At 38.5% G+C, this 15,352-nt stretch overlaps 1 protein-coding gene across 1 annotated transcript; it reads left to right on the top strand.

Moving 5' to 3' along the window:
* Positions 1-11,209: 11,209 nt before the first annotated feature.
* On the top strand, positions 11,210-13,506 carry si:ch1073-126c3.2 (uncharacterized protein LOC555816 homolog). Its single transcript, XM_046864734.1, has 6 exons — positions 11,210-11,310; positions 11,495-11,592; positions 11,978-12,092; positions 12,207-12,319; positions 12,599-12,713; positions 13,250-13,506. Exons 1-6 carry the CDS (start codon positions 11,286-11,288, stop codon positions 13,423-13,425), a joined length of 642 nt encoding a protein of 213 aa, XP_046720690.1. The 5' UTR covers positions 11,210-11,285; the 3' UTR covers positions 13,426-13,506.
* Positions 13,507-15,352: the final 1,846 nt, after the last annotated feature.

Here is a 15,352-nt window from a genome sequence, read left to right on the forward strand (position 1 = left end):
TTTTACACAGTGTATCTCTACTTCATCCACCACTGTGTCTACGGTGCTGAAAATTCCTGTGTACCAAGAAGACTTGAATAACACGAAAGCACGACAAATGAAATCAGTGTCTTTCCTAACAACACGGTGTACGGCGAGGGAGAGCAAAACCTATTTATGAGCGCTATAAAATGATTTTCACGGAAGGCAAGAGAAGAAAACAAAATAACAGCGCAACCTCTACTATCACTCCTCACCCTGCGAAGAAGTGGTGTACGGTTGTCGAGAACCTTCTTCGTTTCCTCGCTCGTTTTTTTCCTAGTCAACACTATAAATCCGGTTTTAGAAGTAAAAGCTCCCTTCGAGCTTTTTTTTCCGTCAGAAGGAACATCCCGCTGTTTTGTAGGTCAGATGGATTACCACCACCTTAAGGAGTACCGATTCCAGCCTCTTAAATCCCTGCTCCGAGCTAAAGCACATCCAGAACACTTGAATAGCACCAGCTCGAGGTATGAACAAACCTAAAAGGGGAAAGAAAAAAAACATTGTTTTTCCCCTCATGTTTAGTAAACAGAGGTCTTTCTGGGCCGTAAGGAGGACAAATGTATTTATTTGTAGATTTTTTTAAATCCTTAAATAATCGCATTCACACAATACAGTTGTGTAACTGAAAGAACAAACTGTGGAGCCCTGAATACACCATGTATGCTGTTTGTTTACCTTCTGAAATCACCTAAACCTACAGTTTATGTAGTTGAGGTTGCCAGCTATTTCATAAATACATAATTTGGAGACCTCTCTGCCTTTTAAACACTCATCTGAATTCAATCTGGGAATTAATCTGGACTGAAGAAGCACTATGCACACAATACCAGTTGGAATTCCATCGTTCCGAAAAAAATAAAAATAGAGAAGAAGAAATATAATAAAAAAATCAGGGCCACTTCCGTTAAAGGGTTTCAGAGTGGGAAAGTTCTGTGAGAAATAAGTCCTTTGAATAAATGTAAAAAAAAAAATGCCAAATAAGATTTACGATGCCATCAAGAAATATCAAGCAAAAAAACTACAAAAAAAAGGTATTTTCACACAAAGGAGCATCCATCACCAAAATATTTGAGGTATGACTCAAATCCTCTCGCCAGATACTTGACCGTGTGGGGTGTCTTTCTGGAGCTGAAATTACAACGCAACCATCCATCACGCGCGGGCTGACGCTGATTTGATTCTGTGGTGCAAATGATTGCGGGTCAGTTGCTGAAAAAGCGGGGCTTTTTGCATTTCAAGTCATTTGGAACAGAAGTGCTTTCCTGAATATTGCCTTAAGAGGCAGGACTTTTATTGAAACATTGATGAAAAAAAAAGAAAAAAAAAAAGAGATATTCCACCTCGAAGCAAAGAAAGTACTTGCATTATAAGCAGTGGGGAAAGTGAAAGATCGACAGCAAACCCTGAGCTTCCTAGAATAAAAATAGCTCCTCGATCCGAGTTTATACACTGGTATTCGGCAGGGTTTAAACTTAGTATTGCTTTTAATTATAACCTTATACAGTAGATACCCCACTAGTAGGTGCAACATCTGGTAACTACTTGATAATTCTGTTGGCATAGCCCAGTGGTTGTCAAAGTGTGGGACGCATCCCTCTAGTGGGGAATTAAGAAATGACAGGTGGGGCTAATAAACAGCATGAATCGCTGCTGCCCGGGTTCGATCCCAGGTCATGGAACCAACCCCAGCCACTCTTAGTGCTGGTCCCAAGCCCGAATAAATGGGGAGGGTTGCGTTAGGAAGGGCATCTAGGATAAAAACATGTGCCAAATCAAATATGCGGATGATCCACTGTGGCGACCCCTAATAGGAGAAGCCGAAAGAAAGTTTTAATTAGAAGGAAAAAAAATTGTTCTTTAATCTTCATTCAAGTTCAAATCATTGATTTGCGTTTTTTTAAATATACACTCAAAGCCACCGCTAACAAAAGATTAGGTCACTAATGCAAGTGAATCAAAACATCAGTTCAGTCAGTTACCGAACACACTTATTTTCACTAATTTTAAACACGATTATACACTATATTTCCAAAAGTTTTGGGACACCGGACCTTCCCAGCCACATGTGATATGTGAAGTGTTATCGAAACGCTGAAGGCTAAAGCACAATTGTATATAATGTTTTTGGATGAACTGGCATTAAATACCTACATCAGTTCCTGCATTTACTAATACCCTTGTGGTTGAATGAGCACAAATCTCCATGAACACACTCCAGAACCTAGTGAAACATCTTCTCAGAAGAGTGGAGGGAATTATAAAAGCAAATTAGACAGCAAATTGTTTCAGAACCTGATATTTCAATAAATTATACATTTTTAAACTTGAAGGATTTCGCTAGCATTTTTGGGGGTGATAGACAGGTGGGGCTTATAAATCCACCCCTCTAAAGTCTGGAATGGCAGAGTAGTTACTTCATACCATTAGCACACTATATTTCCAAAAGTATTGGTCACCTGGTCATAAGTACGGTATGTGATTTTTGAGCACCGCATTCCACATTTAGTCCCAATTTTCTCTTATAATTCCCTCCACTCTTCAGGGAAGATGTAGATTTTGGAGTTTGCTTATGGATATCTGTGTTCATCAGCCACAAGGGTATTACAAAAGGAAGGTACTGATGTAGGTGAGAACACCTGGGGTGCAGTCAGTGTTCCAATTCATCCCAAAGGTGTTCAGTATGAGGGATGAGATCAGAGCTCTATACAATAAAAGACCACTCAAGATCTTCCTCACTTTGTGCACAGGGGCATCGCCATGCTGGAACAGGTTTGGGTTTCAAGTGAATGCTAAATTGTATTAAAGCGCATCTAAAGACATCCTGTACAATTGAGTGGCTCCAGCTTTGTGGTTTAGTTTGGAAAAGAACCATATATAGACAGAAAGGTCAGGTGACCCAATACTTTTGGAAATATAGTGTATCTGTGCCAATAACATGGCATTCAATGTACTGCAGAACCCTTCAAGTACACCGAATGCAACAAGTTTAAATCTGATTAGCGTTGCAACAGGAAGCGTGTGAGGTGAGGTTAGAGTGCTATTCTGAACAATCTGTGGAAGAAATTACAACATATTAATGGAGAACAGCGAGTACACAGATGCAAGTAGGTGTTCCTTATATTGCATGAGAAGTTTCTGTGGCCAGGAAAGGTCAAATCCGTCCGATGCCGCGAAGATACGAACGAGAAAAAAAAACTGATCCTATCATTTAAACCCACAACAGCATGTTCAGCTGTGTGGGCCGAAACGACAGCGAGGGTCAGAGGTCCAGGAATCTTGTTGAAATTGTTTTAACAGCTCACAGATGGCCTTAACAGGGGTCGAGACCTTTTTCCTCCAGCCCGTTTTAATTTGTAAAGAATTCTGAATTTGGATGGCGGAAGTCAAAACAATAACACGCTGATTCCCGTCAGAGTTCCCACCACTGATTTATAAATGTTTTCTTTGCATGCCATGACACTCGCAGCAGGTCCTCCTGTTTGAACATCTGTCCTTACCGATCTCTTTCGGCGTCGCCGAAAATCTTACGCGAGTCACGTCTTTTTCCTTTGCTTTTCTTTTGATCCCGTTGAGTCTCGCACCTTTCCACTTGACCACACGTATTTAGTGGCCTCCAGCGATTCTTTTTTCTACACACAGTCTGGAATCTTCGCTCTCGCCACCTGCGCCAGTAAAACCTGTACAATCAACAATAGAGATCCGGGTTGTACAGGGATGGGAATTATTGACAAGAAGTAAATAAAGGGGGTTGATTTCCATGTCATCTGTGGTGCACTGATGCTTCGTGCCTGATTAATGTCACTCTTCTTTCCCCATCTGATGGCAGGCTTGATTGTCATAATAACCTGGCCCTGATACAATCAGTAAACAAGCCTATTGATCCTGGGAGGAATATATGGTGCTAACAAGCCATTTTTTAAATAAAGAGCAGGCTGCTATAACGGACGGATCGATAAATGGTGCAGAGGTCAGTATAATAGTGCAGAACAGCACAAGACTAGATCAGAAGATCATACATCATGTCAGGCCACCGTATAAAGCATTATTTTACAGTGCCCTCTTTACTTTCTCACAGAGCACAATTTTGGGAGAAGATAAACCGCCGGTGATTGGTGTCATCTGTGATCTATATATTGGACGCAAGAATCGATCCTTTTCTTCATTATTTTTTCATTGCGGAAACTAACGCAAGCTATCGTGAACATCTTCGGGCTAAGTGGTTCAGCATAGCATCATTAGAAAAGAGACACATCGTAATGATTTTTGTTGTGGTCTGGTCAATATGTATGTATTCCACACCATTTGTTGCAATATCCACTGGTATACTACATCACTAATGAGTTGTCAGATCAGATTTTCGATATTAATGACAATGATGGTATATGCGGTTGTAATATATTGCACTCAAACACATTCCTGTTTCTATCCTAACAACTTGTGCCGGCACTTGTATAGTCAATGCTCCACATAAACGAAACCAAACAAACATTTTTTTTAGATATAAATTTTGTATCACTGTATAACCATCAATATATTTTCATTATAAATAGATGTTGTATAAGAGTTACACAAGGACGCTTTAGTGTCAAGAGTTTTTCCGCCATGGGAAAGTCTCCAGTAAAGAGGTGTTTCTCTGAAAGCTGGCAACCTAGTGGTGTAACGGTGCACATATTCGTTACCGAGGGTTTTCGGTTTGGTGCACGTGTACAAGTTCCCTCATTAACTTATTAAGTGGTGGATCGTAAGTTTGTTTAGTCTTCACCTTACACACTGAGCGCAGTGTAACTGTTTTTTTTTTTGTTTGTTTTTTTTGTTTTTTACTTAAAAACGTACATGATGCATGTATTAAAAAGAATCTATAGTTAGTGCAGTGTCACTGTGGCTACTCATTCCGTAACGGAAATACGATTTAGAGGAACTCAGATTTTCGTGCATACGTTTTACCGACAGTCTAGCGATTTGGATTATTTAGCGTTTTATGTCCAGCTTTAAGAATTTCTCTTAAAATCCTGACAAATCTGCATAATCGATGGAGTGAATGAATAAAGGATGGAAAGAATGCAGACATTTGTTAGAGTAGGCTGAAATAACTAAAAAAGTCAAGTAGATCATATCTTTAGAAAATAAAAATTTAATGTAAAACACACACACACACACACACAGATGTGCATTCACATACACATCTGTATTACCCAAATGGGGTCTAGCAAATGTAAACTTTTGACTACATTTTTCCATTTATGAAAATATAATAGAAATTTGATCAATTACTAAATTGAATTAATATAATAAAAAAGTGTATTTTTATTCATTAAATTTTATAACAAAAAAATAATATATATTTTAATAAAATATTTTAGTATATTTCTTTACATATTATGAAAGAAATAGTAGACATATTAGGTATTCTACATATAAGGTATTTTATATAAAACATTTTTTTAATGTAATCTGTCGATGTTCACAAATGTTAATAATAAAAAACTGTTAATAAAAAATAAAAAAACAAGCATTTTTATGTTTTGCATTTCTTCCCCCTCATTGTACCGTAATTGAACCGAACCGTGACTTACAAATCAAGGTACATACAGAACTGTGAATTTTGCGTACCATTACGCCTGTTGCCTCATACTGATTTTGGAAACACCAGCAGTGTTATAAAAAGTAACCAGAAAACAACAAAGGACACAAAACAGGCCAATGGATGTGTTTGTGCCTCTGGGAATCTAAACCAAAAATCCATACAGCATACCAGAAACACAAGAAAGACATTTGGAGTTACAGTGATGGCTACAAGTCTATCTGCTGACCGTGAGCATCTCTCAACTCACGTGAAAGTTAAATTAATGCATGTAAAAGACTGCAGATAACGTGTTCGCTATGATTTACACTGCGCTGGGAGTGAGAAGTAAGAAAAAAACATTTGTTAGATATCATGTGATGGGGCAGATTTTGTTTTTTATTTATAGTAAAAACTAACAGTGATTAATCGGCACTGATAGTTGATTGCTGGAACTATCTGCAAAAATCCACACCCGTAGTTTTTCCGCCTTTCGGCCCACTGTCATTACGAGAGCGGCCTCTAGAGGCAAGTCATATTTATATTTATTATTTAATTATATTTACTAAATAAAACATGCAGATTTATTTCATTTAGCAGGTTTTGGTGATTTAGTCCTTTTACTTAATAAAGTTCAGTAATATTTCATATATTACTATTTGTGTTTGTACATTTTTTTTATCCATTATAAAAATTATTGGCTGATTAATTGGTTATCGCCAAGTACAATCCAAACCAAGCTATCGGTAAAATTCCCTATCAGGGAAGGCTGAAGTCATCATGATGTCAGCATGCAAACAATAAGAAGAAAAAGAGGAAGGAGAAAAATCTCAGTGAGTTTATTAAAAAAATAAAAGCACTGTTTCAAGTGATATAAAGTGAAAAAAAAAATCCAAACTGCTTTGGAAAACATGGTAAAACTAATAAAAATGCACATTCCATGCAGAGTGTTTTCATTCCTAAATTTGGTCAATTTCTTGGGTTGATTCATGAAATAATCATGGAGGACTTCAGGCAAAACTCAACCTCATCAAGGTATTAAAAAAAGAAGTCTGAATAAAAAAATTAAAAAGGAGGGAAGAAACCAGGTATTAGTTTTTTTGCAGGTTCATTTCATGGAATGGGAAGAAAAACACACGCACACACACACACACACACACACACACACACACACACAGAGAACAGTGTCTATAATGCTCTTTCTGTCACATTGGATCACTCGGGCACTTCCATCTTAGGCTGTAAAGAGAAGACAGAATCTAATAGGGAAGAGATTTTAACAGGATTCTCTCCATCCTGCCTGGCACTTTTATGAGCCGTTGTGGTTTATTCAAATGGCTTCATTTATAGCAGTGTAAAGATTGGAATTAAACCTATAACTCATATGCCCATTAGAGACGTGATGCAGTGCGTGTGGATCGTACGGGGGTTGGAGGGGAGTCTGGTGTTTGTAATTTATGGGAATTTGTTGCATTATCACTGCTTTTGTGCTTGACTGGCCTTATAGCAGAAGGTTATATAGAGCAGGGCTTTTCTCAGAATGTATCTGCTGGCGGCTAATAGATCACGCAGAAATACGGCAATAAACTGGGGGCAAAAAAAACTGGCTTTTGTAGGTTTACATGGCAGGGAGACATTTGTCAAAGTATGAAATAAAATAATTATCACAAGAGCACTATATTAGAAGATGAGTGTGGTTTAAAGGGGATTTGGTGTGCATTTGGCTGACACCCTAATCCAAAGTGATTTAGTAATCTAATCTATACACCTGAGTAGTTGAGGGTTAAGGGCCATGCTTAAGGGCCCAACAGGGGTAGCTTGGTTGTGCTGGGATTTAAACTTAAGACCTCCCGATCTCAAGTCCAACATGCTACAACTTTTTGACTTGAGCTGGGATTTTATAGGCTTGGGACCTGTGAAACTAAAAACACTGATGCAGCGGAGCTTTAGTGCTTTATTCTGCCCAGATCTTGCCTCCTAATCAGCAACAGTCAATGCTCATCACCTTGTATGCTGTCATATAGCTGCTGTAGATTAGTCAGGATTTCAGATTCCCAAATCTTTTACCAACATCTACACTGCTTTCATGCCAGAGTTTATTATTTATATATATATATATATATATATATATATATATATATATATATATATATATATATTCATTCTTGCTCTCCTGGAGCCACAACCCACAACTACAGCTACTGTACTTCAGCTCCTTTGAAATATTAATCTACGAAGGTGCTCCAGTCTCTCATTAGCATCGACGTTTTCTATGCTATATTACCCAACACATGCTGTGCTTTAAGGCCACCCACACTCGGAGAAAGACAGAGAGAACGCAGAGGAGGAATAAAAAAGAAAGCCTGAATTTCTCTCCTGGTCTGGCCAGACATTCAGCATCGATCCTTAAAACTCTCTGGAACTGAATCTAATTACATTTGTACAAGATGGACTAGGATGCCTTTAAAAAACATTACAGCTTGTATAGAGCATTGGATTTAGGCAACATATTGAACCTGTATTACAAAGAGAAGCTGAAAGCTCTGCTGCACTATCATCTGCCATCATCACAGACCAACGCAAATACACAAAGTAGGAATGTGTTCATTTTTTTCCCCTGTTTATTCCTCTTTCATTTCCATTTCAAAACAATTCTCTTTTTCCCCCCCATCAACAAATGTAAAGGATGATGATGATGTAATGTTTAATGGAACCTGCTGGAGGTGCTATACCTGCTACAAGTTTCTGCATATTTAATACAGTGGTATTCATCACCCAAATCAGATTCAAATGTTAAACAGCTTCTTTCTTCATTTCTTTCTTTATTTCCCTGATTTTTTTTTTTATGATGGAACTGTTCAAGCCATCAGTTTTTTCTTTTTCATCTTTCTTCCTTCTTCTTTCCAATTTCCCACCTTTCTTCAACCATTCATTCCTACTTCTTTCCATCTCTCCTACTTTGTTTGTGCATTTTGTTTCTTCTTTACTTTTTTCCATCTTTCTTGCTTCGCCCTCTTCATTTGTACACTTGTCTTCCTTCGTATTTCCCTTCCTTCCTACCCCCCATTCGTTCCTTCTTGCCATTCATACTATGATGGATCCTGACATTGTCAAAGTTGTATCAAGTCAAATGTTCTCTGAAACACCTCTGTCCCACCCCTGCAAAAAAATCTGTGGACATTAAACATGAGCTGTCTGGGGGTTTAAAGTCTCACTATATACACACACCTCACATTTCAGAAACCATTTTAGCATATCTTCTCAAGGGACAAAACTAGAGTATAGAAACTTGGATATATTTTAGAGTTGCAGTTTGTATAGCAGTATAGATTTACTGTCATCTGAAAATAACCTCAACATACAGCCATTATTGTCAAAATAGCTGGCAACAAAAGTGAGTACACCCTAAGTGATAACAGCTGTATGTTGTGTAACCGTGCAAAGCCACACGTCCTATTCATCATGTCCTGTGGTCTGGTGACACCCTGGTAAGGAGTACCAACTAAAGTGTGTCTTGCCTACAGTCAAGCATGGTGGTGGTAGCATTATGGTCTGGGGCTGCATTTACGAGAAAGACCCCAAACACAAAAGGACCATGATGATTCCAACATGAAAACGACCCCAAACACACCGCTAAGATGACTACTGCCTTGCTGAAAGTGATGGAGTGGCCAAGCGGGTCTCCGGACCTGAACCCAATTGAGCCCCTGTGCGGCATTCTCAAGCAGAAGGTGGAGAAGCACCATGTGTCCAACATCCAGCAGATCCGTGATGTCATTATGGAGGAGTGAAAGAGGATATCAGCAACAAGCTGTGCAGCTCTGGTGGATTTCATGCCCAGGAGGATCAAGGTAACAATGGTGCTCACACATTTTTTGCTGGTGTTCATGTACACACACTAACCTTTGGAATTTCAAAGCCAAAGTCTATTTTCTGCAAATGCTTTTCCCTGAATTTCTATGTTAACAAGATCAGGAAATTTGTTTAAATGCTCACTGTACATGAAGTATGCTAGTGAACCCATCAACCGCAGCCATACTTCAATACGGTGCTTGACCCATACCACTGCTGCTCTACAGTTAATCTTCAATCTCAAGGGGAAAACTCATTATAAGTATTTAATTTGTTTGAGTAAACTCTCCTTTGAGGCACAATTTGAAACAAGTAAATGTCTCGGCAGCACGGCAGCGTGAATATTTATTAGCCCACAAACTGGTAGGTGTTCAAGCGAGGCGCTTTGACAAGCGTGCTGCTTGCTTGTGCAGCGTAGCAGCTGAACGTAAATAGAAATGAATGTAAAGAAGGTCAAATTCAGAGAATTACCCATGATGAAAGATTATGAATATGGAGTGTATGTGAATATGGAAACAAGCTTTGAACAAACTGACTCTGATCTATTATCACTTAGGGATAGAGATTTGAACCAAGACCATTTCAACTAAAAAAATATTTAAAAAAATAATACAAAACCGTTTTTGACCCAGAAGAGTCACAGGTTACTCGACTGATTAAACAACGAGGACTGTTTTTATACCCATTACGCACAAGAAACCTGGTGTCCTGGTATTCATTTAATTATGACTTGCAAAATCAAATCCAAAATAAGGACAAAATGTATTGGGACACCTGACTTTTCCAGCTATATGTGCTTCTTCCCCAAACTGTTACCTCAAAGTTGAAGGTATACAAATGTACAGAATGTCTTTGGATGTAGTTGCATGAAATTCTCATTTCACTTGAACTAAAAGACCCAAACCAGTTCCTGCCTGCCAATGCCCCTGTGCACAAAAGCCAGCTCCATGGGTTGAAGTGAAAGATCAATTTATCCAATTTTGGGATAAATTGGAATGCTGACTACACCCATAGCCTCCTCACCTCACCTACACTGGTACCTGACTTTACTAACACTCTTGTGGCTAAATGAGCACAAATCTCCACAAAATCTAGCATCATCCCAGAAGAGTGGAGAATGTTATAACCATATAATCATGTGGAATGGGGATTTGAAAAAGCACAGTCAGATGTCCACCAACTTTTGTCCATATAGTGTATTTTGGGTGGAGAGATCTTATTTTGACTAGCTGACAATTTTGACCTGAAAAAGTGCTGTATGTCTCATAAGACAGGAAGAAAATGTGAAACGCTGTCAATAGAGTCAGCTCCTCCCCACCTGCTACTGTCAGACTGAGCCAAGATAGAAGCGAGCTTCATCCACCTACACATGCACAAACACACACACACACACACACACAATGTGCTGTCAGTAAATCATAGCCATACTCAGTCAAGCTGAGCAGAAATTCCGTTACACCAAAACACAGCGTGCTTTTCTCCGAAGCGTACAGCAGGTCCATGCGTTGCAGACGATTGCACGATGTTATTCAAATTCATCTCCCTTACGAAGATAAAGTCGGAGTTTGAACGAGGTTAGAAATCCTGCACGGACTGAAATGTCTCGTGTGTGTTTTACATGTTGACTGAAGGACAAATTATATTCTGGGACCAAAGGTATAATATTTCACAATGTAATTAGGCAATGTGTCCGCATTCACTGTTGCAAAATCAAATTTACAGATCAAGAATGTTTCGCAATCTGGGAAAGTATGTAAACAACATGACCCCTTAAAAAAGCAAACAAGAGTAAGCTGGGGTTTTTTCCACTGGATAGAACAAGGAATGCGGCACTGCGCAAACTGTAGCGATGAAACTGATTTCCCTCTTTATAGGTACGTTTCAGATTTAACATCGATGTGTGTTTGGATTTTTCTTCTCCTGTAAGAGAAAACAAGGGTTTTCAGTTCAGCAGGCCTGGTCCCAAAGGTGCTTTAAATGCTTTGTGACAACAGGTTGATTGTTACTGTGTGTGTGTGTGTGTGTGTGTGTGTGTGTGTGTGTGTGTGTGTCACTAAGTGCTCTCCGCGGCTGCTGTTCGAGCACAAACCAATTCGAGCACAGACCAATGCACCTCTTCTCAATGGTCCTATGAAGAGTTCTCAGAGAAGCTAAAGGTACTGCTGACTTTTCAATCCTGCCTGAATTGGAATGCTTGAAGACTGTGATTGTATATGGACCACTGTCTTAAACGCTTATCCTTAAAAACATGGGGCTAAAAATCAAGACAGGACAAAAAGAATAATAAGAACACTTGATCGTGGTTAATATCTCATATTATATCCCACGTGATGTCATCATGTGGTCTTCAATCCCAATTATAACCACAGCAAATAAGCAAATCATTTGAAATATAGCTACAAAAATACCACCATCCTCTTTAACCCTGCACATGGACACTGGAGACTCATTTCATTGCCACTGAAAATCTGAAAATTTATCAACACCTTTCAACCGTAGTTCTGTTTGCTTCTCCTTTTTTCTCCTTTCTTCTCCTTTAAGATCTCAGACGAATGTATGGAAGCACTCGCTGCTCAATGGACCGAAAGCCAAAATGCAGCAATACTCAACAACCTGAACCGCTTGATGGATATTTTTAAGAAAAATCAAAAATCAGGTGAATCATTAAAATAGTGAATATGGGCAACGTTAAGACTTTTCACATCCTCTGATCAAGAAGAAAGTCTCGCTCTCTTTTTTTTGTTGTTGTCATCATCGTTTTTATCCACAGTGTGTAAGGATGCCACACCTAAGGAATGCCCAGCTCCAGCAGTACAGAGTAAAGGAGGGATAGTTTGTGTGTCTGCTAAGGGGAAGCGCTACTGTAAGCCGATGTGCAACGAGGTACAAAATAAATAAATACATTTAAAATATATAAATAATAATAATAATAATAATAATAATAATAATAATAATACAAAATCAAAAAGTGACACAAAAGCACCCCCTTGTGGATCAATTGTGGGATTTGTTTATGTCTACAATGAAACTCCCTCACTGATCTGATATTGTAAATATTTCAACCATACACAATAAAAAAATAATTAAATCTGCTGCCTTGATTCTTAATGTAAATGTGGAAAATTAATATTCACCATTAACACAGTGTGTTCCTCATTGCAGGGCTATGACTTCAGCTTCCTGAGGACTTCTAGGCTGTATGAGGAATGCAGCGATGCCACCGGCTTCACATGGACAACTCAGTACGTGGGAGGCAACAAGCTGGCCGTCTGTAACAGTGAGTAAAAACTTCTCGCTGGTCGACTCGACCTGATTTCAATCATCGAGAGAAAATAATGCGCAAAAATGTGCACAATATATCATTACCTTTATCCTGTTTTATCCAGCCTCTCTGTATACATCAAGTTATTGATTCATCTTTTAATTACTATCATAATTATTATTGCCATTATTAAAAAAGCTACATCATTATCACAAGCTCATCATGTTACTGTGGAAAGTGAACGCATGAAAACTGCATAATACAGCGTTTACACTGAAGACTCAAAAAAAAAAAAGAGCTTAGTTCATGTGGAGCTTCTATGGAAATCAAATGAACAAATGAATCATATGAATTGTGTAGCTTCTACTACACAAATCATAATTATACATTTCAATAATTAATTAAATTCACACTTCCTGTCATATATATATATATATATATATATATATATATATATATATATATATATATATATATATATATATATACATACATACACCAGTCAATATCAAAGTAGATGGTGATAATAGTTTTCTCATTTTACTCTCCAGAGTCCAACATTCAAATATCGGCCACGTCTTCAGCCTACTTCCCCGTGAACCAGGACTGCTGGGTGACTAAAAGTAACTCGACTTTAGAGGAGGAAGTCATTAACACGTTTGAAAATGAGCTGAGCGCTAAGAATATTCAAGGGCCTTACACGCACAGGTGTTTTGTGTGTGGATAGAATGATAGCGTTTGCATTAAAACGTGTATAAGAAACACCCAATACAGAATTTAGCAATAAATCCATAACTGCGCATTGTAATCTTGTGTCAGTCTGGTGATTTGTGTATCCACTTAATAGCTGTCTACGATCACTACAAATTCTGCCAGCACCAGAACAACTCGTTAAACCATAAGGCTATGACAAAATTTGTGGACACCTGAGCATAAGATCGGAATTTTTTATAACTGCCACTCCTCTGGGAAGCTGTTCCAGATGTTCATCTACTGATGTAGGTGAGGTGAGGAGGGCTGGGGTGCAGTCAGCATTTCAATTTATCCTAAAGTTGTTTAATAGGGCTGATGTTTAACAGAGCTCTATAACAGGCCAATCAAGATCCAGTCCAAAGCATACTGTATGTTCATAGAGCTGGCTTTTATTGTCATGCTGGAACAGGTTTGGGTCTCCTAGCTCAAGTGAGGGAAAAAAATCATACAAAAGACATCCTATACAAGTGTGTGTGTCCAACTTTGTGCTTACAGTTTGAGGAGGAACCTGAAAAAAAATCCAACGTCCCAATACCATAGAATGTGCATTAACAAGAAAGCAGAAAGATTTCATTGTCACTTATTTTCACTGGTGTTTTCAGTCTCGTATGTTTCCTTTTTGTATTTTCCACTGCATCGTGAGTGATGTTCACATTGTCTAATGAGCCTTGAGCAAAAAAATTGGTTCTCCTTTATTAAACTTATCATAAGTATATCTGGCAAACACAGAAATTGCAGTCTGTCTAAACATCAACTTATTGTGATTGAGTAAACCCCAGATCAAACAAAAGACAAAAACCCTTATCTGGTCTAGATCATTCCACTTCTGACTATAATCGGAAACATCTTTTAGCTCCGTTCCTTTTCTTACAATTGCACACGACTCTATAAATTATACTGAAGAGACCTGCCGTATACTGTAATCCAAGCCTGAGCCGATTAAACGACACACCCTGGGGAAGTACGATACTGAAATTGATTTGTGCTTATTCCCGGATTTCACGGCGACTGTCTGCCCTCTGGTTGGCTGTTTATACCTGTATTTTCTACTCGCTCAAGACTGGGACAGATAACCATGAGAGCCTTGTGGATATTCCTCATGTAAATGTTCACCAAAACGCTAAAGACGTTCTCTCCTGAGTCTTGTGCCAGTAAGTGGCTATATAACTATTGAGGCGTAAATCTAGTCGGCATGTGCTTTTTGGTTCTATTAGAACACGTACAGGCTGTGAATTCCTGTAAACTTGATATCAAAACGAAAACGAAGGAAACTTCTGCGTAAACCTACTGTACATAAGGGAGGATTTTGGGGGGGATTTTTTTTGTTATTTTGTGATGCATCTTTCTAATTTGGATGCCACGTTATCGTATTATGTTACAATTGTAGTACCATTGTGTCAGTCACACACACCTTACCCCTGACTGTTAGAGCTGACACTGGAGACTCCTTCCATAATCGATAGATAAACATCTACCCCACACTCCTCTGTGAATGAGAGATAACATGCCAGTGTTAATACGATCCTGTCTTGAATTAAACACTAAACAGCACTACTAGTGGCCAGACTTGCAATAAACATAAAATAAGAGTTAACGATGAGTTAACTTTAATTACTGAATGTTAATTAAAAGGACACTACAAATTTAAAATTCAATCGGTTCGCATGTAATATAATAAATAAATAAAAAATAAAAAACGCACTCAGCAGGAGTGTACGCGTGTGCGGCGAGGTTTTGTGCTGAATATAAGCTGCAATCAGCACCTGCTAATTTGTGCAATTCAAAGCCATAGAAGGATGTCTTGCCCCAATTACATGACGAGAAGCGAGCGGGTAAATATTTGTCAGACACTGGTGTTTATAGAAGCTGCTTCGATTGCGACGAGTATAATAGCGCTAATT

Source organism: Silurus meridionalis, chromosome 2 (assembly GCF_014805685.1).
Source record: "Silurus meridionalis isolate SWU-2019-XX chromosome 2, ASM1480568v1, whole genome shotgun sequence".
NCBI classification, from domain to species: domain Eukaryota; kingdom Metazoa; phylum Chordata; class Actinopteri; order Siluriformes; family Siluridae; genus Silurus; species Silurus meridionalis.

What these genes read in the sequence shown, in the direction of transcription:
- si:ch1073-126c3.2 (XM_046864734.1), top strand. Translation starts at nt 11,286, where the DNA reads ATGAAACTGATTTCCCTCTTTATAG. An exon ending in ACTGATTTCCCTCTTTATAG is followed by an intron (nt 11,311 to 11,494) that starts GTACGTTTCAGA and finishes TGTGTCACTAAG; the next exon opens with TGCTCTCCGCGGCTGCTGTT. An exon ending in TAAGAAAAATCAAAAATCAG is followed by an intron (nt 12,093 to 12,206) that starts GTGAATCATTAA and finishes TTTTATCCACAG; the next exon opens with TGTGTAAGGATGCCACACCT.